Below are 22,577 nucleotides of genomic sequence, written 5' to 3'. Positions count from 1 at the left end.
GTTCTAAATGTACAATAAAAAAATCTAGGTTTTCATACTCTTAACAAGAGTGGATTTTTTTTTTTTAAACAAATATAAATAGTTCTAATGAATTTTTGACGTCTATAGCCGTCAACGGCAGTGAATGAGTTCATATGTATTTGTTTTACACTGTGTAGGATGTGGCTAGCATGTGCGCTTTAAGCTTTGTTATCATTTCATCTTTTTCTGTTTGTGACATTAGTCCAACAACAGAGCTCACACTCTATTACTACCTCACAGACTGGTGATTATGTGGTTATTATGGGGGGGGGGGGGGGGGTAGTTACAGTAAAGTGTGTAACATTTAGTGAGCGTAACTTCTTGCAGCTTTAATAATTATGATTTCATAGTTTTACTGTCAACATTTGGTTGCCTGTGTGTTTTCAACTTTAAACATAATTGAATATTTTTGTAGCTACCTCTCATGAATTGTGTTCTGCTCTTCTTTATTTACTTGGTGATAAGTTCATATGAAAACAGTTTTCAGAGCAAAGCGTGACATTTGGTGAGCACGTGCGCTTCACTTTTGCAAGCTGTAATATCTTTTCACATTTTTTTTTCCATTATCCCTTGAATCACTTATTCCAATGGCGAGGCCAGACAAAAGTTCTCTCACTCCTTTATTACCTCACTGAATGGTGACAGGTTAATATGAAAAAAGAGCTATTTACAGAATGTGGCGTGGCATTCTGGCTAGCGTGTCAATGAAAACAAAAAAGTTCCCGGCGGCCGCGGGGTGCTTCATTTAAGCACGCACATTTTTCCCATCTCAAACATAGAAAGGGGCAACAATGAGTAAGCGGAGCGAAGGTCAAAGTGCGCACACGCACACACAGACACGTACACGCCGATTCCAGCAGCCTATTCAGCGCTTGCCAAATGGGTTCGGTCGTACATCATACAAAGCTTGTTAAAAGACACACATGCAGACAGATCCTTTCCACTGGTTGGAACAAAAAAAAAAAAAAAGTGCTTACTGAGATCAGGAATGAGGTTTGGTGAGGTTATTGGTCTATTTGCGGATCCCTTCTTGGCAAGACGTTCCATGTCTAAGCCCTCAGATAAGCCCTGATTCTCCAAGAAAACGATTGTAAGCATTGGTTAGAAATGAGGTGGAAGCCCCTTTTACACAGTATGTACCACATGGCACTCACTTCTCCGGCCATGCTGCGTTGAAAGCAGCTGCCATCCATTAAGTACAGTGGTGCCTTGAGATACAAGTGACGCGACTTGCCAGTTCCATTAAAAAAACAAAAAAACAATTACTTTGTGTATTAGCTTAACTTTTCAGTCCGTTAGCTTAATGCTAAATATTGCGGTGCTATAAGCAAAATGATTGAACACTACCATTGCAGAAAGACAATATACAGTCATATATTCTTTATCCTTCGCATAGAATAGCTAATATTAGTGCCGTACTCATAAGAAGAGAGAAGTCGAAATGACTCAATGAACAGTATATGGCTTAGAGTGCCCCCAAGTGGCCAACCAGCAGACCAAAAAGAGCAGCATAATGGTCATTCACAATTGATGGAATGGGACAAAAACTGCTACATTTTATTTTATCTATATCATTATTTCGTGCCTTCTGCATGTTTTTAAAAAGTACAATATTAATACATATTACACCAATTGTAGTTGTTTTTGGGGGAGGATTATGGAACAAATTCCTGTATTTTCCTTTGATTACATTGGGAAAAGATTTGCGATACAAGTGTTTTAATAACCAATTAAAGTTGTATCTCAAGGCACTGCTGAATAACATAATATATGATGGTGCGGTGTGAAAGCAGCAAAATCACACGTTTGCTAGGTTCTGTGTGAAAGTCAAAAGGCTTATACAGTACTGTAAATGCAATATGTTTTGTTAGGTATGTAGTTCCTTAGGCTCTCTGTGTAAAAGTGCAGATTTTTTTTGATAGTAAAAAAAGAAAATAAAAAGAAAATGATAAGCTGTGACCATTGTTGACGACAGAGGTGTAGGTGTAATACCACTGGGTTCTGTGTAAAAGTCAAAGGTGATTAAATGCCGTGTTTTCAGCTACGGCTCCCATGTGACCATTTTACAGGCCTTCAGCGTAAAACAGGTGACTGTCCGATACCAAAAAGAAAACTAAAGGAGAAGCAGTGACTGTTGTTGTAGACAAGAGTTGCGGCTTTATCACTGGGTTTCGTGGTAAAGTCAATTACAGATGAAATGCAGTATGTTATGTTTTGACCCGTTTGGCAGGCTCTGCCAAGTAAGGTAGGCGCTACTCAAGAGAAGTTCTTCCCTATACCAATAAAAACCAAAACCAAAACAACTTTGTAGAAGTAGTGTATCTTTTGCTGTTAAAAGATTGATAAGAAGCAGTGACTTATGTTGTTTTTGAGAGAATCACAGCAATATAGCTGGGTCCCGTGTAAAAGTCGAAAAAAGATGAATGTCAAATTTTGCAAGGTCTTTGTCAACAGAAAAAAAAAAAATACTTGAGAAGACCGTTGATGGATTCTGTGTAAAATTTAAAGGTGGATTGAATTTTGATGGATCTCTGTGCAAAATAGGTGACTGTCTGATACTAGAGTAAATAATAATAATAACAATAACAACAACTGATGACAAGCAGCGACTTCTTTGTTGTTAATGACAGTTGGAGAATATCACAGGGTTTCATGCAAAAGGCAAAGGTGGATAAATGCAAATTTTTCAAATTTATCAGGATCTCCATGTAAAAGGGGCTTTTGACTCAATATGACAGAATGTTTGAATATGCCACCCGAGCCATCTGAGCTCATTGAAAAGTTACCGGATTATTGTTCCGACGAACACTGCCACGTTGCAGAGCTCTGAAAAGAGCCCAAAAATGTGTCAAGTAGGATTCAAAATGAGAGTTACTGGCTGTGTGAAGAGGACGATTTTCAGCGCTACCTTCTATTCGTTAGCAAAGAGCGTGTTTTTAATTTGGATTAAATAGACTGGCGCGTAAATAACACTAAGCTAGATGTCATGAACACAGAAAACACTGACAGATGCTTTAAACGTGAAATGGGGAGGGCGTCTCTCTCGCAGCGGCGATGTGGAAATGAGAAGAAAGGCACAGGGAGAGAGTGAAGGAGGGCTTTAAGAAAAAGAGCAGCGGCCAGCGCTAAATCATGGGACGGAGTTGGACCCGCGAGACGAGCCAAGAAAGCGCCCGTGCGGCGTGCATGCGGCTTGTTAATACCAACTCTTGTGCCGTGGCGGGCCATGGGACGGACGGATAACACAGCGCCAGCGACTGCAGTCATGCAGTGGGGTGGGTGGGGGTTTGATGATGTGCTGGAGGAGACGGGCGGGGTGGGGGTTCTAGGTGAGGCTGGCGTTGGAGCTGCTGGTGCCGCTGTTCTTCCTTTGACCGCTCTGCACCGCGCTAGGGACCTGCAGGCCCGTCACCACCGAGAAACTGCCGTTCCACACCTGACAAGGAAGGGGGTACAAGCGGAGATCCGGTGAGTGCCGGATGTGAAAGGCATGCGATTTCCCGCCGTTCTCACCATGAACGCCGGGATGAGCGGCTGCTGGAACTTGGTCCTGAAGGTGTGCATCAGCTGCTTGGTTTTGGCGTTGAAGAAGGACAGCACGCCTGGCAGCCAGGATGAGAACATGAAAGCGGTGGTAAGAGTGAAGTGCAGTCCACGTGTTTACATATTGTTTCATGAAACATTAAAATTGATAAAGCCACAGATTTGTTTGACTTACTACTTACTAGGGGTGTTAGAAAAAAATCGATTTGGCAATATATCGCGATATTACAGCGCGCAATTCTCGAATCGATTCGATATGCAGCCGAATCGATTTTTAAACATGAATTTTTTTTATGCGAATATTCAACAAAACGTCTTACTTAGGGTTAGGATTCACACATTAAGCATGGAAGAATGTTTTATTAATGGAACATTAAGCCTTAATATTTTATTTCAGTGCTGTTCAAACATGAAACAGACTGCAACGGTTTGTTAAATGCAGTTATAAGCCTGAATTTTCAGATAAATAAATACATTTTCATACAACTCTTACAGTGTACATGTACAAGTTTACTGATAAGTATTTTCTAAATTTGAGTTAAAAAAAAAATATATTTTAAATCGCAATAATCAATTTATAGATTCGCATCGGGATTAATCGGTATCGACTCGTGACCTATGAATCGTGATACGAATCGCCAGGCACCAGGCAATTCACACCCCTACTACTTACTGACTGCATTCAAATCCTGCTAGCAGTTTGACTCCTGCAAACTACCCCTTTAACTAGAATATTCACACATCTGCAATCTCATTCATTATTGATATTTCTTGCAACTTCTATCGTGACTAGTACTACAAAATGAAATCTGATGAAATCATTTGTTGACTTAATACCTGAACCGCGTTGAGTAAAGAGTTAAGAACAGAATAAGCTGCTGATTCTGCCACTCACGCAAACATCTGCAGCACTGGATGCCGATCGAAATGACAACGGTGATTAAATCTGTGATGGTGATGACGAAGATAATATTAGAGGTCTGTGAGTGAAGGAATGCTTTACATACTTGTGATAAACTGCTACTTATGCCCATCTTAAGTGACAGATATATTGGCTTTCATAAATTCCTTGTCAAACCTGAAGTAGCACATGATTTAACCTTGACAGCGCTCTTCGCTGACAAAAGAGCATTTAAAGAGTGTTTTGTTCTGAAATTATTCATATTTGCTTAAGGCAAATTAAAGTCAAGACTTTAATTGCATTTAAAATTAAACATAAAACCAACTTCACAATGCCCTTAATATTCCATGTTGCCCAAAGTTGCTACAACGCATGAATGTCATGCCTGACTCGACTAAAACCCCCTCCCTTTTTTGTTGGTTTTCCTTTTCTAAGCCATAAAGCCAATAAGTATTTTTTAAAAGAATATTTATTTATTTTGAGATTTGAGACCATTTATAATTAGGGTTTAACGATTTTGAAAATCTAATTCCCCCCCATTGATATTGTGATTGTAATTTAAGAAGCAATTATTTCATCAAAATCCCCTTTATATCGAGACAAGCGAATAAATTAATCTGTATTACAAAAAAGGAATGATTATATATAAATGTTTTGTTTTTGTAGGTTAGCGCTACTACACTAAAGTAAAAGGCAAATGATTTCATATCTTCTAAGTAGGGGTGTATTAATCAGGGTTTTATGCTGCAGATTCCGATCCACCACGAGGGAGATCAGCAAATTTTGATTGGAAATCTGAGAAAACTGGAATTTTTGGGGGGATTTTGGAATAAATAAAATAAATAAAAGCACCTTCGTCGTAGTTACAGTAGACTCCTATACTGCTCGGGATGGGGCAGTCCAGCGTCCGGGCCTTGTTGTTGTGCTTGGCGGTGAGGCTCTGCTGGAGCCAGTTGTTGAGATGGATGCACCAGGACGCGCTGCTCTTCCCCAGTTGGTCGAAGCGGCCCAGGCTGCGCACGGCCACGCCCACGGCGAAGGCCTTACTCTCCTTGTCGAAGCGCACCTCCCAGTACTGCTGGCCGGCGTCGATGGCTGTGTCGGCTACGGGTAGAATGATCGACATGTCAGCGCTAATCTTGTCAGATCTGTTTTATTTGCTTTTGTTGTCCCTACCCAAAACTGTATAGGACTCTGCAGTGAAGCGATCTCTGTTGGGTCGGGCCGTCGGGGCTCTCTTGGGCGACATCAGCGCTGACCTGAAGACACAGGAGACAAAATGATAGCATTTATCAAATTCTCTTGTGGTTGCTCATACCTGACCTACAGGATCAATTCCACCCATTCAAGGAAGCATCATTTTGATGCTATTTTATTTTTTTTACAGCTTCTAGCCAACTTGATAGTAACAGTCAGGAATGTTTTGTTACTCAAGAGCTCCCCCTACAGTTATGAAGTAGAAGATACTTTTAAAACACGTACAACTCAATACAAATGAAATGGTGGGCTGCTTTATTAGATATTAATCTAGCAGGGGTGCATTGAACCTAAAATAAAATAAATAAACTGACTTCCCTTTAATTAAACACTTGGGAAAACACTTTTTAAAAGACCCATTTCATTTTTATATAGAATTTTTTTTGGGTTGGTCTTATGTGATAGTTTTAATCATTTTTGTTTTGTTTTTCCCCACTGCTTACCTTCTATAGCATTAGCAGGCAGCAAGCATTCTCTAGTAGGAATATAGTCTAGGCTAGATGATGAGATATGGGGTACTGCCAATAATATTAATGACAAATATGCCAAGACATTAGCTTGAAAAAAGGGCACTCTGGGCGTTTCCAACCCAAATTATTTTGCCGACTCGATAAAAGGAATTTTTTTTATGGTGTAGCATGCAACCTTTACAAAGCTATTCCTGTATAACAAAGACGTTACATAAGTTGTTTATTTATAATGTGAGTTTCTACCTGTTTCCAATTCCTTGGACATCACAACTGGCTAAGCTTCATGCCAATATTGGTCTGTAAATTGTTGCAATTCAAAATATGACCTATTTTTATGACATAAGATTTAAAAATACCAGTTTTTAAAATGCTTTGAATGCCAAGACTGACTTGTAACTTCACACCTGCCTGACTGGCGCCACACTGTGCTGCCCCAGTATTTAATCCATTGATGAAAAATGTTGTAATTCCTGTAAAACAAAACTTTACATAAGATTTTTATTATATAAGGTTAAACAAAATTTTTTTTTTTACAAATCGCTAAAATGTCAAGGCTGAAAGCTGCCTGACTAGCTCTACACTGTTCTGTTATTTCATTCAATTGGGATGAGTCAGTTCGGTACGCTCACAGTTTTTCAATATGCAATTTACATCACATTGACACTGCGAGAGTGTGTTTCTTTTGTGCGTTCACTCCACTCATAATTATAACTACTATGGCTTCAAAGTTAGTTTACACTGTTTTGCACGGCACTGCTTACACTGACACTGTAAAAGATTGGAAGAAGCACCAGCTTCATTTAAATCCGATGTTGACTCATTTCCGTTTTTAGAGTTGAATACAATTGAGGGAATGAAAACACACATTTGGCAGTCAGCAAGTCCTACTCGAAATATGTCCCGTACTTTTAAGGAAACTCCTCTAAATGGTGTTCGTATCCCGATGAAACGCTTGCTAGACACACAACAGTCGAGGTAACGTTGCAGCTTCAAAGCACAAATGACTGCAAGAATTTGCTTTTTAGCATGAGCATTATTTTTCAAACCTAACATTGATAAATGGGCTTACAATGGTTCTTCACTTGAGACTTGATTTAGGTTCAAGGCACGCACATGAAAAACAGTGCATTCATGATTCCTTTAATTACAGCTAAGAAAAATCAATGTTAGACAAAAGAACACAAAACTTAGCTTAAAAGCTAGTAACAATAAAGTAAGTTACTGTATATTGTTCAATACACTACAAAATGAAGCTTTTGTTGACAAGCAAAATAGGTAATTTTGAAAAAAAAAAAAGTTGTTCTCTTTGCAAAAAATGTGGTGAATTTTGGCCCAAAAACCGGGGCATGGACTGTACTGTGGGTTACCCGCACCCTCCCACCTCAAGTAGTAATCAATGAAAAATGTTGCAATGCCTGTAAAACAAAGTTTTGCATGAGCTGTTTTTAAAACCTCTCAGTTTTACCTAAAGATATCAGCTTCCAAGAAACTCCCTTCCACGTCAAGGCTGACTTGTATAATAAGTACAATGACATCTGAGATGTGTGGAATGAAGGCCACGTACATTCCACACAACACAAAATATCTTGCCAAATATTTTGTTGTTGTTGTGCGTCCTTGCATTTGGTTTTGAGCCAGCATAGGATGCTGTTGCCAGCCAAACTTCTGTCAACTTGCAAAATACTTACTACTTGTAAAAATACTTACAATTAAAAAAAAATGACACAAAATCAATCCATATCATTTCTTCCACTTGCATGTAACATTTTAGCGCAAAGGTGAACTCAGGAATTCATCTATTGGCATTTTTTCAACTACTTGCTGAAAAACTGAAAAAAATTGCAGTTCTTTGTATTCCGTGCTTTTTCTGTAATATCCTAAGACAACACAAGACGGTGCCAACAGGCTGGCTAACAGGAACATAGTAATTAATTAGTGTCAAGCTAATATGTTGAAGTGGTACATCTTAATTAAGAGACTAAGAGCTTTCTATGTCAAGGAGTCTCTAAATTGAACCTGGGTTTTTTTGAGTCATGGAGCGTATTCACCGTTCTGCTCTGCTGAGCTGGTTTTCGGCACTCCCTAAGACACACCTGGCTGGAGACTGCATGGGCGAGCTGGTTCGAGTCTTCTCCTTGCGAATGTCCTGAATCTTCCCACCGCTGCCATCCCACTCCACGTTCAGGTCCTCTATCTTCAAGTTCTGGTGGGCCGAGGCCGAGTCCAGTTTAAAAGTGAACGCTGGGGAACAAACAAAGGAGAGCTAGCCGACGTCGCAGCTTGTGGCGTCGATTTTCAGGAGCCCCTCGCGTACTCACCGTGGGTTTCCAGTGTAACGGTCTCGGAGAAATCTCCCGCCACAGCCTTGTTACACGCCCTCACCCTGAACGTCATGAAGCGTGTGTCAAAGCGCAGACCTGATGATAAGAGCACAACCAAAGAATAAGAATAATTTCCTTTGTGCAACCAGGTAAAGCAAATGAGAACAGCTTCTCATTTACAATGTACCCGCGAGTTTCTCGCTAATTTCCACCCCCTAGTCTTTACAATCCGTAGCCAACCTGTGAGCGTGTGCTCCGTCTCCCGTATGCCCTCCACAACCATCCAAGGAAAGTCCTCTCTGATGCGTGGCGGACCCTCATGGTTGGTCCGCCGATGCTCCAGGATGTAGTGCTCTATTTTGCTGTCGGGCTCCGCTAGTGTCCAGACGACGGTCACAGTGTTGTCGCACACCTGGCACTCGGACACCTGGATCTCCGGCGTGGCCGGAACTGCAACACCAACAAAAAATGATCAGTCAATGAGAGGATGACTTGCGTGCAATTTATATTAGCTTCTACTTGGCAAAATTGTATAATTGATTTTTAACCCTGGAGAACCCACGGGGTCAAATTTGGCCCCTATAAATTCTGCTACTCAAATAACAAAGACCTTTTTTTTTTTTTTTTTTTTTACAAATTTAACTTCAGAAGTCCAGAGTGCCACTTCTGACCCCTGCATGGGGCCATCTAGTGGATGAATATTGCACTTACATGAGCCAGAGTGGTGGTGACAAGATGGTTGGCAACATTCTGTTTTGTTGAGCTGGAAATCAATCCAAACAAAACCATCTTCTCAGCAAACCATCAGATGGTAAAATTGTGTTTTTTTTGTTAATCTATTTCATATCATGTTGCAGAATGCCTAGGAGTATGTTTTATATATATATTTTGATAAATTAGCAACTCTGAGCTAGTTCAAAAAACAAGGGTTAAAATTGAAAAAACATATTTTGGTGTTCAGTGTTATAGCAGTCATTTAAGGTATAATTTCATAATTTTCCAAAGAAGAAAAGGGTTCTTGGGTTCTCTAGGGTTAATTCATTACATTACTCACTTGTACCACACTAAGTTTTATTTCTACTTGTGGAGCATTTTTCGAATCCAATCATCTAACCCATCTGTTTTTAAGGGTAACGTAAGAGAAGTTTTTGGGTATATTGATCGAGGCAAATATAAACGTTTGTAGAGGGGCGTCAATTTACGAGCCCTTTGGCGCAATTTGCGGCAGGGCTCGGTCCCTGCACAATACACAAAAAATGATGCAGACCTGGAAGAAACTTGAGGCCCTGCAGCAGGGCCTTCTCTTGGCTGAAGTCCACCATCAAGTGGCTCATGTTGTCGCTGGCCTTGGCCTTCAGGGAGAGGCGGAAGGCCGGAGCCATCGTCACGCTGGCGACAAGAGAGGAGTGTCACAAAAACACAGGAAGATGAGTGGATGCTAGCCAGGACTACCACTGAGCGCATTGCCCTGATGGGCGCTGGAAGGCGGCGCTAGAAGGGGGAGCATTCATCCAAGGAGGCGGGGAGGGGGAGTTGACACGGGACGGTACAACACCACAACAAAAAGGCTCTTGAATGGAAAGTTACCAAAGTGCTTATTGTCTAAGAAAAGGGTGACTACATTTTGAACGCATGCACGCTATCAAATGAGATGGCTGGTTACATAAGGGCAAAAAGAACAAAATGGAAGCAATGGATGGCTGAGTACAATACCTATCCTTAATGTCTTTGGCTGCCTGGAGGGGAAGAGGAGGAGAGGGGGAGATACGAAGCGAAGAGACAACTGAGTTTGTCGCCCATGATTGTTGAGGTCACATTTACAACTAAACATGTCGCTGGCGGGTTGTTGACGCCACCGAAAGGATAAATGCTTTTTTGTTTTATGTCAGTGCGCTACAGGCCAACAGTTGCGCAAGATACCTGCGTGAAGCCGTCCGTTCCGGAGGAGCAAAGGGTGTGATTGGCCAGCTCCAGCAGCTCCTCCGAACTCTCCAACGCTTTGGAACAGGCGCTCAACTGATTCTGAGTGACGATACAAAAAGAATGTTTGCTCCATTAGAAAGAGTCAAGCATTGCCCCAAGGCAATTTTTCCACTATTAACGGCAGGGCACAGTACCTATCCCCGCGAGGGTTTACTCTAGCCACTAAAAAGCGAGCAATATTGTCTTTGTAAAGGCAGAATTATTGAAAACTTGTGTATCTGTTTTCATAGGTTTGTTCATAATGTGGCCGGTGAGCGTACACAATACAGACTTACCTGCAGCTCGTATGTGCGGCCGGCTCGTTCCTGTTTAATGCGCGTCAACATGTTCTCCTTTATCCCATCCAAAACCGAGTGGAGGGAGTTGAACTCGGACTCCAGGTCCTCCTGCACTCGGGCAGAGTTGGCCTGGTGGAGGAGGAAAAAATAAGGATTACAGGTTAAGACTGCCCACCTTTATATTCATGTCCATTCATCCACTACTGGGGTTTCCTTACCTCCAGGTTGTCCAGGCTCTGCTTGAGACTGCAGACAAAATTTGAGATCTCATCGTTCTTGGTGGCCAGCGTGTGGGTGATTTTACGCAGAGACTCCTGCAGGAAAGAAAGAGTTGCACACAATTTTGATTAACAAAACATTTTAACATTAATAATGGTCATACAAGTATACATAGGTTAACTTGTCTAAATCCTCAAGAAACAATAAACACTTGATTCATCTAAAAGGTACTACACATTGAATGTTTAAAGTAATGATTATTAATGCAATGTAAACCTTAACTTAAACATTTTAAAAAGGACAAGTATTGTATTTGACAGGTAACCAGTCAGTGCCTATTGCTGCAAGCTAACTCAGTAAGCAGTATACATCTTCACTTTGATGCTCGTCACTCAGCACCAACTGATGCGACACGAACACACGACTTCAGTCACAAGAGATCCAAATCATTCCTTTGACTCTGGCTAAGAGGCTCTGATTATCATGACACGGAAACACTTGTAAGAGCTGGACAAAAGCACTTGGAACAACAACACTTTCTGCTTAAAATTAATCTGCTTACTTCTTGCTAACTTCCTGTGGATATTTATATCTATATCGAGTATTTAAAAAAAAAAATACATATTGGATATCTAACAAGACATGTACAGCGTCAATGCAGCACATCAGCAAATTTTCTCTCCAGAATGCTTGATACTAGTTTTTAATTTTTTATTATAGCTACCTTGCACAGATTCAATACACCCTGTGCCAGATTTAGAAAAGCAGCCCCGGGACATAACAGAGTAGGAACACTGCTCTTTATTTGGTATCCTTCATTTTTGTGTCTGTGAACATACACACTGCGAACACAAGGCATTTCTGCAAAAATGGCGTGAATGTGTGCATGTATATCCTTGGATAGGGGGAATGCCCCATCTGGGCTCCCGCTTTACACACCCGTGCCACAGGAAAAAATCGTGAATAGACGCATATTGTGCGACCATTTGCAGTATTCTTTTTGATGCTTGTACAGACATACTTTGAATAAAAATTAGTATTTCCCAGGTTTATTGCACTGTACCTGTTTCAAATGGGAGGAGGACTAAAATAAACGTCTGATGTATTCGTGTGTCCTACTGAAGTGTTTAGGTGAGTCACGTTGCCTTGGAGGCTCCTCCAGCCACGTGACGGATTTTCTTTGTCCTGATTGGCTAACGCCACCTGACCTGAGCGCAGACGAGGCCACTTCACGGCCGGAAGGATGCGCATTCATAATTTAATTATGCGGCTGAGCAGCCATTGAAGTGGAGCAACCGCATTCAATGACACAGCGAAGAATAACATATAAACCAGCGTTAACTAGTAACTACCATGACGTGTCCCATGCAATATAGTATTTTAAAATCGGGAATACAGCCACTGTTGACGACTGCGTCCATGTTGGGAGAGGCAGGCCGTTCGTGGCCAACGACCCCAATATAACCATAACAGAAACGACAGTAGTAAAGAATATTGTATAAAGCAGAATGTCTATCATTCATTTAAGGTTGTGGCCAACAACAAAGTCCGCCTTCTCGTCCTCTTTCCTTTGTACACTACGCCCTCAAATGTCCTCCCCCAATCAGAGACACCTGTTCCTCGGACTCGAGCTCACCTTCTGGTCTCCCATCTCGGCGTCCCGGGACTACAGCTCCCGTCGAGCCACAAAACAGCGCCGCCGGTTACTAATCTGGTCCGGCCCCGCTTTCCGGGAATTAGCACGGCGGAGTTGGTACTGATGCTGCCGGGGTGCGACGCATCTTTCGAACCGACACCAAGCGAGCAGCAACGCCTTTAGGGCCGCTAAGCGTAACGCGCATGCGTCACTGGTGGATTGTGGGTTTCCCGCTGCGGCTGGGCGTGATGCTACCTTCAGGGACCTTACGGGAAAAAGAGAGAGAAGGGTAGGACATCAATAATTTGCACTCGAGTAATGTTACTTTAGTATAAATCAAACTAAAATGTAGCCTCTTTATAATTAGGATTAAATAAGTATTGTATTTAAAATAAAAAATAAAATAAAATAAATACTGAGTGCATAGTGAGTAACTTTTAGTAACTATAGCGCAATATGTCAAAACAAATCTAAAATAGGACAATGCAAATTAAACCTGTAATTCATTGTTTACACGTGAACCAGCACAATTAGGCACGTATCAGGTAGGCAGGTATCAGGCACGCGCATTCATAACTGGTACACAAGCCCTTGCCCATTTCCTTGGATGAAAAAAAGTTTTCTCCAGCAGATATTTAACTCATCTTTGCTTTAGGGATAGCACTACACCAGGGATAGGGGATGCAATAGCACCATCAGAAATATGTCATCGAAGTTTAGCTCCTCCAGCATTTTATGAGTTATAAAATGACCCCCACCCACCTTGATTAATAGTTGATTACTTGACTGCTAATAGGGAAAAAAAGGTAGGCCTACCATTTACTTATTTTGCAGGTTGCCCCTTTTTACAGTGGTGCTTTGAGGTTATTTCCTTCACTAAACCAGTTTTTTTCCCCCCAAAATTCATTCGAAAAGTAAGGGTTCCCAAGTTTTATAACTTGTCTCCAAAGTTAGAGGATGTCCATTTCATAAATCTCAGATGCTTAACAGGCTAGCATAGCTTTTTACAGACTTTTTAGTGTCAAGTTTTGTTCAGGTGGCAAAGGAGCTGCAGTATTAAGGCCTCAGAGGATAAACTGAAACTATGTTAGCGTCAGTCACATTCCAACAGCGCAAACATTGCAAACCCAAGTTTTGCACTCTGCCCTACATTAATGACATTACAATACAGAGAAATTAGCAATGTTTAAGTGTGGTCCAGGAAGTAATTAAAGTTAAGACACTGTAGTGAGCAATTTGGGAAAACTTTGATTTTTACTAAACTCAACACTGAGAAATGCTATGACAACTTTAATAAAATAAAGTTCTTGGATCAGACAAGTGGCAGCAACGTAGCTTTATTTATTTTAACATCACTTAAGTGGGAAGGGACAAATGTGGTGGATGGCTGGCTCGGGTTTCCTCAGTCGGTCCTTGCAAACACAAGCTTCTGGACTTTGATGGAACAAGGGCTTGCATACAGGCTCTGGGACACCAGTCGGGTGGGGGGCCAGATTCTGTGGAGAAGAGAAACAATGACGCAACGAGTTTATACAAATGGATGTATGGACTTACTTTTGGTGGATAAATTTCACACTGAAGTTCTCCCAGTTGCCTGTGCAAGTTGTAGTAGGTGGTTCGGCAAAAGGCGTGACTCTGAAGGAGGAAAAAAAAAAGTAATGTTCACAAAGTCAAAAAGCAGACATTTGTTGTGACGAATACAGCAGTTTCAAACCCCCCCCCCGATGAAAAATGCCAACTCACAGCTCTGTCCGAACAGAGAGGCGTACAGGCAAAAGTATTCTCGGTTGGTCTCTTACACGCGGTCTCCACCAGGGCGAACTGGAGATGCGTAATTTCACCGATCATTGCATACTGCAAAAGGACAGGGTTGTAGTAAAGGAAGTCTGTTGTGTAGCAAATCAGAAAGAAAAACAATCACCTCCACAGTGACATGAGCCACTTCCATCAAGGTGAAGTAACTCGTGTGTTTGTCATCACTGTTGAACTTGACCACAGCCTCATTTACAGCCTTCACGGCTGTCGGGTCATCAAGCGGCAATGACAAGGGGCAGTCGGGACAAATTGTCATCAGTTCCTCGTTGGTAAGCTCTGTACAAAAAAGGTGGCATGCAGTTTGCAGCAAAATGAATTCATTTTTTGAAGATTGCGGTACATTTCTCATGGTTCAAAGTTTAATGTGGAGACAGTTTTGAGGCATCTTGGCAAACACAAGTCAGAGATCAATTCTAGTGGCATGTTCAAAACATTCTATATGAAGTTGCGTTGTAACCTGGTCTGGTGGTGCATTCGTATCTGGTGACTTTAGCCACACCCCACATGACCCAAAACTCGATGCTGCAGGTGGCCACTGCACCCTAAACACAACACATTTAACTCATCACCTACATCGACATAAGTAATGTTTTAGAAGGAAATAAAATTTACCCGTTCATTCCGTCGCCAACGCTCACACTGGTCCTCAGGTTTGGGGTTGGTGAAGTGACATTTGGTCTGCAACAGCTTCACATTAACATCAATGTGGCAACCGCCTGATAGCTGGACGGAGGGACAGAAAGCATAGAGGATGCAGGAGCTGCATTACCCAAAACAACACATTCCTGTCATTAGCGTACAAATTTTGTATAATTGTGTAGATCTTCAAACTTTAGAGCCAAACACTTTGTGTGTGTGTTTTTTTTAAATCTTAATCACTGGTAAACTCAAGGGCACAAACATATGGAAATGCTAAGCTAACACTAAATGCTAACCTGAAAATATTTGCTGCTCTGGACCTCCTGCAGCTTGAACCTGAAGCCATGCTTGTGTTTTCCATTGATGTGTTGGACGCCAAGCCTCGCCGCCTCTGTCGCACTTTCTTTGCTACAGTTGACCGCCGGCAAAGATGAATCCGCAAGGAGGCCAGGAAGAGTCCCAGCACACCACAGCAATAGTGCAAATAAGTGAGCCCCCATTATGGCACAACAGGACCGGAAAGTAGCAGATCAGCAGGGATGATGACAGGAAGAACTGATGCACTCACACTTTAACCAGGCTGAGGAACCCTGATAACCAATCACAGTGGAGGAGGAAGGCCTGACACCTGTTTCTAATTAGTGTGTGAGTACTGTCTGTCAATGTCAATTAGTCATGTGGTTATTATGACACATCAGGTGAACATTGGGAAGGAAAAAAACTGTTTCCAGTCTGTTAGGTGGCAGGAAATTAATGCACCAAACAGTTTGCCAACCGCCAAATAATTTAATCAGGAAGAATTATTTTATTTTATTTTTGGGGTGTTTGTGTTTGTTTTGGGGGGCATTTTTTGTACAGTACTTCAAACAAAAACGTAGTTAACTTTTTTTTCAAGGGGCAATATTAATTGTAATATTTTCTTAATTAAATATATATTTTTTATAAGTGTAATATATACATATAAAAATATATATATATATTTTTTATATATATATATATATATATATATATGAATCTGTTGTGTTTATTGTGATTATGCCCGGAGAATGTAACAAATGGACAGCAAAGATATATTCTGTGCATTCTTCTGATGGTTGCAAGAAAGATGATTACGCCAAATTGGAATAAAACACTTCGACCAATGAAAGCTGAATGGGCTTTGATTTGAACAAGATTACACAATAGAGTGAATGACTGCTAACTTGCAGAAGAAAATGGACTTACTTCTAAAACAATGGATGCTAGTGAAAGAAAATGTGTGAATGCTATTTCCTAGTGAAATTCTTGATTGAAAAAGGTGTGCTGTGTACAGGTTTAGTAATGTTTTGTTAAAAAAAAAAAAGTAAAAAAATTTTAAGAGGAAAAAATAAAATCTAAGACAAAAATATGTTAAGACAAATTCATAATCCTGAGAATTATTTGCTCTATAGTTTAACCAAAAAGTTTTAATCTTATGACAAGTAAAAAAATATTTTGGAGAAACTCTGTAGATGTATTTTATTTTTTTACATTAATCATGAAAAGTCTAATTGTGACACTTTTCTTCTGCATTTTGTTATCATAATCAACATGCGCAAGACGCACACTGAACAGTAATGGCCACTGGTCCTTAAGTTACATAAGAAGCAATTATCTTACATTTACAGTTAGTGTTGATGTTCACTCAATATTGTGCAAGCTTATTTACCCATCTGGAGAGTGAGTGACAGAAGTGTAGTCCACATTTCCATACATTTTTTAAATCAAGTGATGTAGATTCAGGGCCTGCCCAAGCAAAATGTGATTTTGGGGCTCCAATACTGATTATTGATCACTATCAGCCATACAAACTTTATGGTCTGCCATTTGAGAGACTTAAGAAAATCTTTCAAGTAATGTAATATTAGGCAAAAATCTGCAAATCGCCTACATAAAGAAATGACCAGACAAACCAACATCGAGAAATGCTAAATGACAGCGGTGATAAATGCTACGGATCATAAGCAAGTGGCAGCAAAGTAGCTTTAATGTTTTTTTTTTATTTTATTTTTTAAAGCATTCAAGTTGACATCACTTAAGCGGGAAGGGACAAATGTGGTGGATGGCTGGCTCGGGTTTCCTCAGTCGGTCCTTGCAAACACAAGCTTCTGGACTTTGATGGAACAAGGGCTTGCATACAGGCTCTGGGACACCAGTCGGGTGGGGGGCCAGATTCTGTGGAGAAGAGAAACAATGAAGCATTGCATTTATATAAATGGATGTATGGACTTACTTTTGGTGGATATAATTCACACTGAAGTTTTCCCAGTTGCCTGTGCAAGTTGTAGTAGGTGGTTCGGCAAAAGACGTGACTCTAAGGGGGACAAGGAGAAAAATGAAGTCTTGTTGACCAATTTAAAACCAAAAAGCACACATTTGTGACAAACGCAGCAGTTTTTAAACACCCAATGTCATAAATGCCAACTCACAGCTCTGTCCGAACAGCGAGGTGTGCAGGCAAAAATCTTCTTGGCTTGTCTCTGACACGCGGTCTCCACCAGGGCGAACTGGAGATGCGTAATTTCACCGATCGTTGCATACTGCAAAAGGAAGGACAGGGTTGTACTAAAGGAAGTCTGTTGTGTAGCAAAGCAGAAAAGAAAACAGTCATCACCTCCACTGTGACATGAGCCACTTCCATCAAGGTGAAGTAACTCGGGTATTTGTCATCACAGCATCATTTACTGCCTTCACGGCTGTCGGATCATCAAGAGGCAATGACAACGGGCAGTCGGGACAAATTGTCATCAGTTCCTCATTGGTAAGATCTGTACAAAAAGGTGGCATAAAAGCATGCATGTTCAGTTTGCAGCAAAATCAATTTTATTTGAAGATTGCGATACACTTCTCATGGTTCAAATTTTAATGTGGAGACAGTTTTGAGGCATCTTGGCAAATACAAGTCACAGATCAATTCTAGTGGCATGCTAAAAACATTCTATATGAAGTTGCATTGTAACCTGGTCTGGTGGTGCATTCGTATCTGGTGACTTTGGCCACGCCCCACATGACCCAAAACTCGATGCTGCAGGTGGCCACTGCACCCTAAACACAACACATTTTGCTCATCACCTACATCAGCAGCTATGATGTCTTAGAAAGAAATTAAGATTTACCCGTTCATTCCGTTGCCAAAGCTCACATTGGTCCTCGGGTTTAGGGTTGGTGAAGTGACATTTGGTCTGCTCCAGCTTCACATTAACATCAATGTGGCAACCTCCTGATAGCTGGAGGGAGGGACAGAAAAGATGACTATCAAAACTAAAGAGGAGAACAGTAAAGTTAAAAAAAAAAAAAGGGAAAAAAAGAAAAAATTTGGGGGGGAAAAAATAAGTGCTAACCTGAAAATATTTGCTGCTCTGGATCTCCTGCAGCTTGAACCTGAAGCCATGCTTGTGCTTGCCATTAATGTGTTGGACGCCAAGCCTCGCCACCTCTGCCATACTTCCTTTGCTGCAGTTGACCGCCGGCAAATATGAATCCGCAAGGAAGCCAGGAAGAGTCCCAGCACACCACAGCAAAAGCACAAATAAGTGAGCCCCCATTATTGACGCAGAAAGACCGGAACTTAGCAGACTAGCAGAGATGATGTCAGGAATAACAGATGCACTCACACTTTAACCAGGCTGAGGAGCTCTGACAGCCAATCACAGTGGAGGATGAAGGCCTGACACCTGTTTTTTAATTAGTGTGGCCGTGATGTCAATCAGTCACGTATAACTCATTCACATCAGGTGAGCATTCGGAAGAAAAGAAACTGACTCCAGTCTGATAGGTGGCAGTAAATTAATGCACCAAAGATTGGTTGGCCAACTGCCAAATAAACTAAGCAGGAAGAAGAAAACAAACTGGAATCTGACTTCTTTGGGGGGGGGGGGGGGGGGGGGTAACCTTTGTTGTACTTCAAACAAAATGTTACTTGTTGAACTTTTTTTCCAGGTGCAATATTAATTGAAATATTTGTCTTAAATATGTATATTTTAGAAGTAGATTTTTTTTTTAATGAAGTGATGAGGGAGATTGTAAAGAACATATTGGAGAACGTAACAAAGATATATTCCGCACATTCTTCGGATGGTTACAAGAAAGACGATTACGGCGAATTGGGAAAAAAATATATTTTCACCAACGAAAGCTGAATGAACTTTGAGAATGAAACAAGTTTACACAATGGAGTTCATGACTGCTAAATTGTAGATGAAAATTGACTTATTTCTAAAAAGATGGATGCTAGTGAAAGACTATTACTATTTCCTAGTGAAATGCTTGATTGAAAAAGGTAAGCTGCGTTAAGGTTTGTTTTGTTCAATGTGAAAGTAAAATAAAAAAAAGGGGGGGGGGGCGTTTTGGAAGAAAATAAAGCATTTTCCAGGACAAAAATGTTAAGAGAAAATCTTAACAATGTATAATTCCATTAAAGTCCAACTGACTCCAGTCCCATATGTGGCAGTAATGCACCAAACATTGGTTTGTCAACCACCAAATAAATTACACAAGAGGAATAATAAGAAGAAGAAAATAAGAACAAAACAAACTGGAATTAGATTTTTTTGGGGAAGAACATTTGTTTGCCCTTCAAACAAAAAGTTATTTAGAAAATGCTTCTTCTTTTTTTAAAGTTGCTATTTTTCAAGAAAAAAAAAACGTTTCCAAGACAAATATATTAAGACAAATTCATTATCTTATGAGGATTATTGTGTTTTATATATAATAGTTTTCAAACAATAAGTTTTATTCTTATGAGAATAGTTTAACTTTAAATAAACACCATTGTAGAAAAAACTATTTTGTTTGAAGCCACCCACTTTTCAAGTGAGCAAAGACAGGGCCATAGTTTTTTTCTTTCTTTCTTCCTGAATCCTGCATTCACCATCTGTGAACGAGCCGTAACCACGTGACTGATTGAAAGCACGCCCACTGCTAATTAGACACAGGTGTCACACCATTTGTCATCAGAGCACCTCAGCCTGGTTAAAATCTTGCGTGCATTTGGAATTGTTAGTCATTTGTGTTGCTTGTCTGACATGTGCTGTTTCCAGTCCTTTCTGGTCATCATGGGGGCTCACCTATTGACGGTTCTGCTGTGGTGTGCTGGAACTCTTCCTGGCCTCCTTGCGGATTCATCTTTGCCGACGGTCAACTGTAGCAAAGACAGTGCGACTGGGGCGGCGAGGCTTGGTGTCCAATACATCAATGGAAATCACAAGCATGGCTTCAGGTTCAAGCTGCAGGAGGTCCAGAGCAGCAAATATTTTCAGGTTAGCACTTAGCATTAGCTTCTTTTTTTTTAGGCTGAACAATGTTCTTGATTATGTGACAAGTCCAACTGTAGTCAAAGCTGTTAATATTATTCAGTTTGTCAGAACGGTCAAGGTGGATATTTCCATCTTTTGAGCACTTGAGTTTGTTTACCAGTGACTAAGATCTCGGTGATTGGCTTAACAGTCCGTATGAATTCCACACAGACAGTCGTACAAAAAAATTGTTCACCGATGACAGAACTGACAGTGGGTCAAGATTTTTGTAATGTAACTCCTGCATGCTTTGTGTCCCTCCATCCAGCTATCAGGCGGTTGCCACATTGATGTGAATGTGAAGCTGGAGCAGACCAAATGTCACTTCACCAACCCCAAACCTGAGGACCAGTGTGAGCTTTGGCAACGGGATGAACGGGTAAATCTGAATTTCTTTCTAAAACATCCCAGCTGCTGATGTAGGTGATGAGCAAAATGTGTTTTGTTTAGGGTGCAGTGGCCACCTGCAGCATCGAGTTTTGGGTCATGTGGGGCGTGGCCAAAGTCACCAGATACGAATGCACCACCAGACCAGGTTACAACGCAACTTCATATAGAATGTTTTTAACTCTTTGACTGCCAGACGTTTTCAGAAAAGGGATGCCGTGGGTGCCAGCCGATTTAAGCATTTTGACTGATCTTTCAAGGTCCACAGAAAATGTTGTTTGGACTATGGAAACACACATACTACCAAATGAAAGATTGGACTCTCATCTTTCATCAGAAAAAAAAAGTTTGTTTCTACCTTATTCCGTTTTTCAGTAATCAACAATAGAAAATGGTTAGTTTCACCCAAATGCTCTGTTTTGAAACAAACGTCTTTTAATGTCTTTGGCACTCCTCCGTAGGATTTTACTAAACGTTATTTAACGTTTTTGGCAGTCAAAGAGTTTGCCAAAATGCCTCAAAACTGTCTCCACGTGAAAATTTGAACCATGTAGAATGTAACACAATCTTCAAATTAAAGAAAAGTGCATTTTGCTGCAAACTGAACATGCCACTTTTTTTGTACAGATCTTACCAACGAGGAACTGATGACAATTTGTCCCGACTGCCCTTTGTCATTGCCTCTTGATGATCCGACAGCCGTGAAGGCTATAAATGAGGCTGTGGTCACGTTCAATAGGGATGACAAACACCCGAGTTACTTCACCTTGATGGAAGTGGCTCATGTCACAGTGGAGGTGATGACTGTTTTCTTTTCTGTTTTGCTACACTACAGACTTCCTTTAGTACAAACCTGTCCTTCCTTTTGCAGTACGCAACAATTGGTGAAATTACGCATCTCCAGTTCGCCCTGGTGGAGACCGCGTGCCAGAGACTAGTCGAGAAGACATTTGCCTGCACACCTCGCTGTTCTGACAGAGCTGTGAGTTGGCATTTATGGTTAAAGCTGCTGTACTCATCACCAATGTGTGCTTTTTGGTTTTAAATTGGTTAACGTGACTTTTGTCCCCCTAGAGTCACGCCTTTTGCCGAACCACCTACTACAACTTGCACAGGCAACTGGGAGAACTTCATTGTGAATTATATCCACCAAAAGTAAGTCCATACCATCCATTTGTATAAACTCGTTGCGTCATTTTTTTCTCTTCTCCACAGAATCTGGCCCCCCACCCGACTGGTGTCCCAGAGCCTGTATGCAAGCCCTTGTTCCATCAAAGTCCAGAAGCTTGTGTTTGCAAGGACAGACTGAGGAAACCCGAGCCAGCCATCCACCACATTTGTCCCTTCCCACTTAAGTGATGTCAACTTGAATGCTTTAATAAAAATAAAAAACATTAAAGGTCCTTTGCTGCCACTTGCTTGTGATCCAGGAACATTGATTTATCACAGCTGTCATTTAGCATCTCAGTGTTTAGTTGGTATTAGTCTGGTCATGTATTGATTCTGTGTGGTCAGTAGGACAGTTGCTGATTTTGCCAAATATTACATTAATTTAAAGATTAGCTTAATTTTGTCTCACAAGTGTGTTTTTAATGGCAGACCATAAAGTTTGTATGACTGATGGTGATCAATAGACAGTGTTGGTGATTAGGGGCCCCAAAATTACATTTTGCGTGTGCAGGCCCTGAATCTACATCACTTGATTTCATGAAACTTTTAAATTTGGCCTGCACTTCTATCACTTATTTTAAAGACTGATAAAATGGTTTCATAAAAACCGAAGTGAACATCACAC

General features: G+C 40.9%; 3 protein-coding genes and 1 pseudogene across 4 annotated transcripts; 1 reads left to right on the top strand and 3 right to left on the bottom strand.

The window, feature by feature from the left end:
- Window positions 1-624: 624 nt before the first annotated feature.
- fsd1 (fibronectin type III and SPRY domain containing 1) lies at window positions 625-12,853 on the bottom strand. Its single transcript, XM_077584753.1, has 13 exons — window positions 12,630-12,853; window positions 10,993-11,088; window positions 10,772-10,903; window positions 10,434-10,535; window positions 10,227-10,249; window positions 9,781-9,902; window positions 8,754-8,963; window positions 8,511-8,609; window positions 8,286-8,433; window positions 5,642-5,724; window positions 5,318-5,569; window positions 3,535-3,623; window positions 625-3,457 (listed from the first exon to the last, which is right to left on the bottom strand). Exons 1-13 carry the CDS (start codon window positions 12,642-12,644, stop codon window positions 3,347-3,349), a joined length of 1,482 nt encoding a protein of 493 aa, XP_077440879.1. The 5' UTR covers window positions 12,645-12,853; the 3' UTR covers window positions 625-3,346.
- Window positions 12,854-13,950: 1,097 nt separating this feature from the next.
- Window positions 13,951-15,638, bottom strand: LOC144062710 (alpha-2-HS-glycoprotein-like). The gene is made up of 7 exons (XM_077584355.1): window positions 15,380-15,638; window positions 15,057-15,167; window positions 14,902-14,986; window positions 14,551-14,720; window positions 14,373-14,483; window positions 14,184-14,264; window positions 13,951-14,125 (listed from the first exon to the last, which is right to left on the bottom strand). Exons 1-7 carry the CDS (start codon window positions 15,581-15,583, stop codon window positions 13,982-13,984), a joined length of 906 nt encoding a protein of 301 aa, XP_077440481.1. The 5' UTR covers window positions 15,584-15,638; the 3' UTR covers window positions 13,951-13,981.
- A 1,432-nt stretch (window positions 15,639-17,070) lies between these two features.
- Window positions 17,071-18,715, bottom strand: LOC144062933 (alpha-2-HS-glycoprotein-like; annotated as a pseudogene). The gene is made up of 7 exons (XR_013296479.1): window positions 18,443-18,715; window positions 18,218-18,328; window positions 18,062-18,146; window positions 17,716-17,869; window positions 17,531-17,641; window positions 17,335-17,415; window positions 17,071-17,276 (listed from the first exon to the last, which is right to left on the bottom strand). The product of XR_013296479.1 is annotated as an alpha-2-HS-glycoprotein-like (transcript).
- A 1,368-nt stretch (window positions 18,716-20,083) lies between these two features.
- On the top strand, window positions 20,084-22,196 carry LOC144062739 (alpha-2-HS-glycoprotein-like). Its single transcript, XM_077584410.1, has 7 exons — window positions 20,084-20,359; window positions 20,664-20,774; window positions 20,846-20,930; window positions 21,410-21,579; window positions 21,654-21,764; window positions 21,857-21,937; window positions 21,998-22,196. Exons 1-7 carry the CDS (start codon window positions 20,126-20,128, stop codon window positions 22,139-22,141), a joined length of 936 nt encoding a protein of 311 aa, XP_077440536.1. The 5' UTR covers window positions 20,084-20,125; the 3' UTR covers window positions 22,142-22,196.
- Window positions 22,197-22,577: the final 381 nt, after the last annotated feature.

Source organism: Vanacampus margaritifer, chromosome 13 (assembly GCF_051991255.1).
Source record: "Vanacampus margaritifer isolate UIUO_Vmar chromosome 13, RoL_Vmar_1.0, whole genome shotgun sequence".
Classification (NCBI taxonomy): Eukaryota; Metazoa; Chordata; class Actinopteri; order Syngnathiformes; family Syngnathidae; genus Vanacampus; species Vanacampus margaritifer.
This window is presented reverse-complemented; position numbering and strand designations above follow the sequence as displayed.

Excerpts from the sequence above, each read along its gene's own strand:
- LOC144062739 (XM_077584410.1), top strand. The coding sequence starts at position 20,126 with ATGTGCTGTTTCCAGTCCTTTCTGGTCATCATGGGGGCTCACCTATTG. Across the intron at positions 20,931-21,409 it reads CGAATGCACCACCAGACCAG|ATCTTACCAACGAGGAACTG; the intron begins GTTACAACGCAA and ends TTTTTTGTACAG. Across the intron at positions 21,938-21,997 it reads GTGAATTATATCCACCAAAA|AATCTGGCCCCCCACCCGAC; the intron begins GTAAGTCCATAC and ends TCTTCTCCACAG.
- fsd1 (XM_077584753.1), bottom strand. Across the intron at positions 10,250-10,433 it reads GAACGGACGGCTTCACGCAG|GCAGCCAAAGACATTAAGGA; the intron begins GTATCTTGCGCA and ends CTTCCCCTCCAG. Across the intron at positions 8,964-9,780 it reads GGGCCTCAAGTTTCTTCCAG|TTCCGGCCACGCCGGAGATC; the intron begins GTCTGCATCATT and ends TTGGTGTTGCAG.
- LOC144062710 (XM_077584355.1), bottom strand. The coding sequence starts at position 15,583 with ATGGGGGCTCACTTATTTGCACTATTGCTGTGGTGTGCTGGGACTCTT. Across the intron at positions 14,987-15,056 it reads GTTGGCGACGGAATGAACGG|GGTGCAGTGGCCACCTGCAG; the intron begins GTAAATTTTATT and ends TGTTGTGTTTAG. Across the intron at positions 14,721-14,901 it reads CGAATGCACCACCAGACCAG|AGCTTACCAACGAGGAACTG; the intron begins GTTACAACGCAA and ends TTTTTTGTACAG.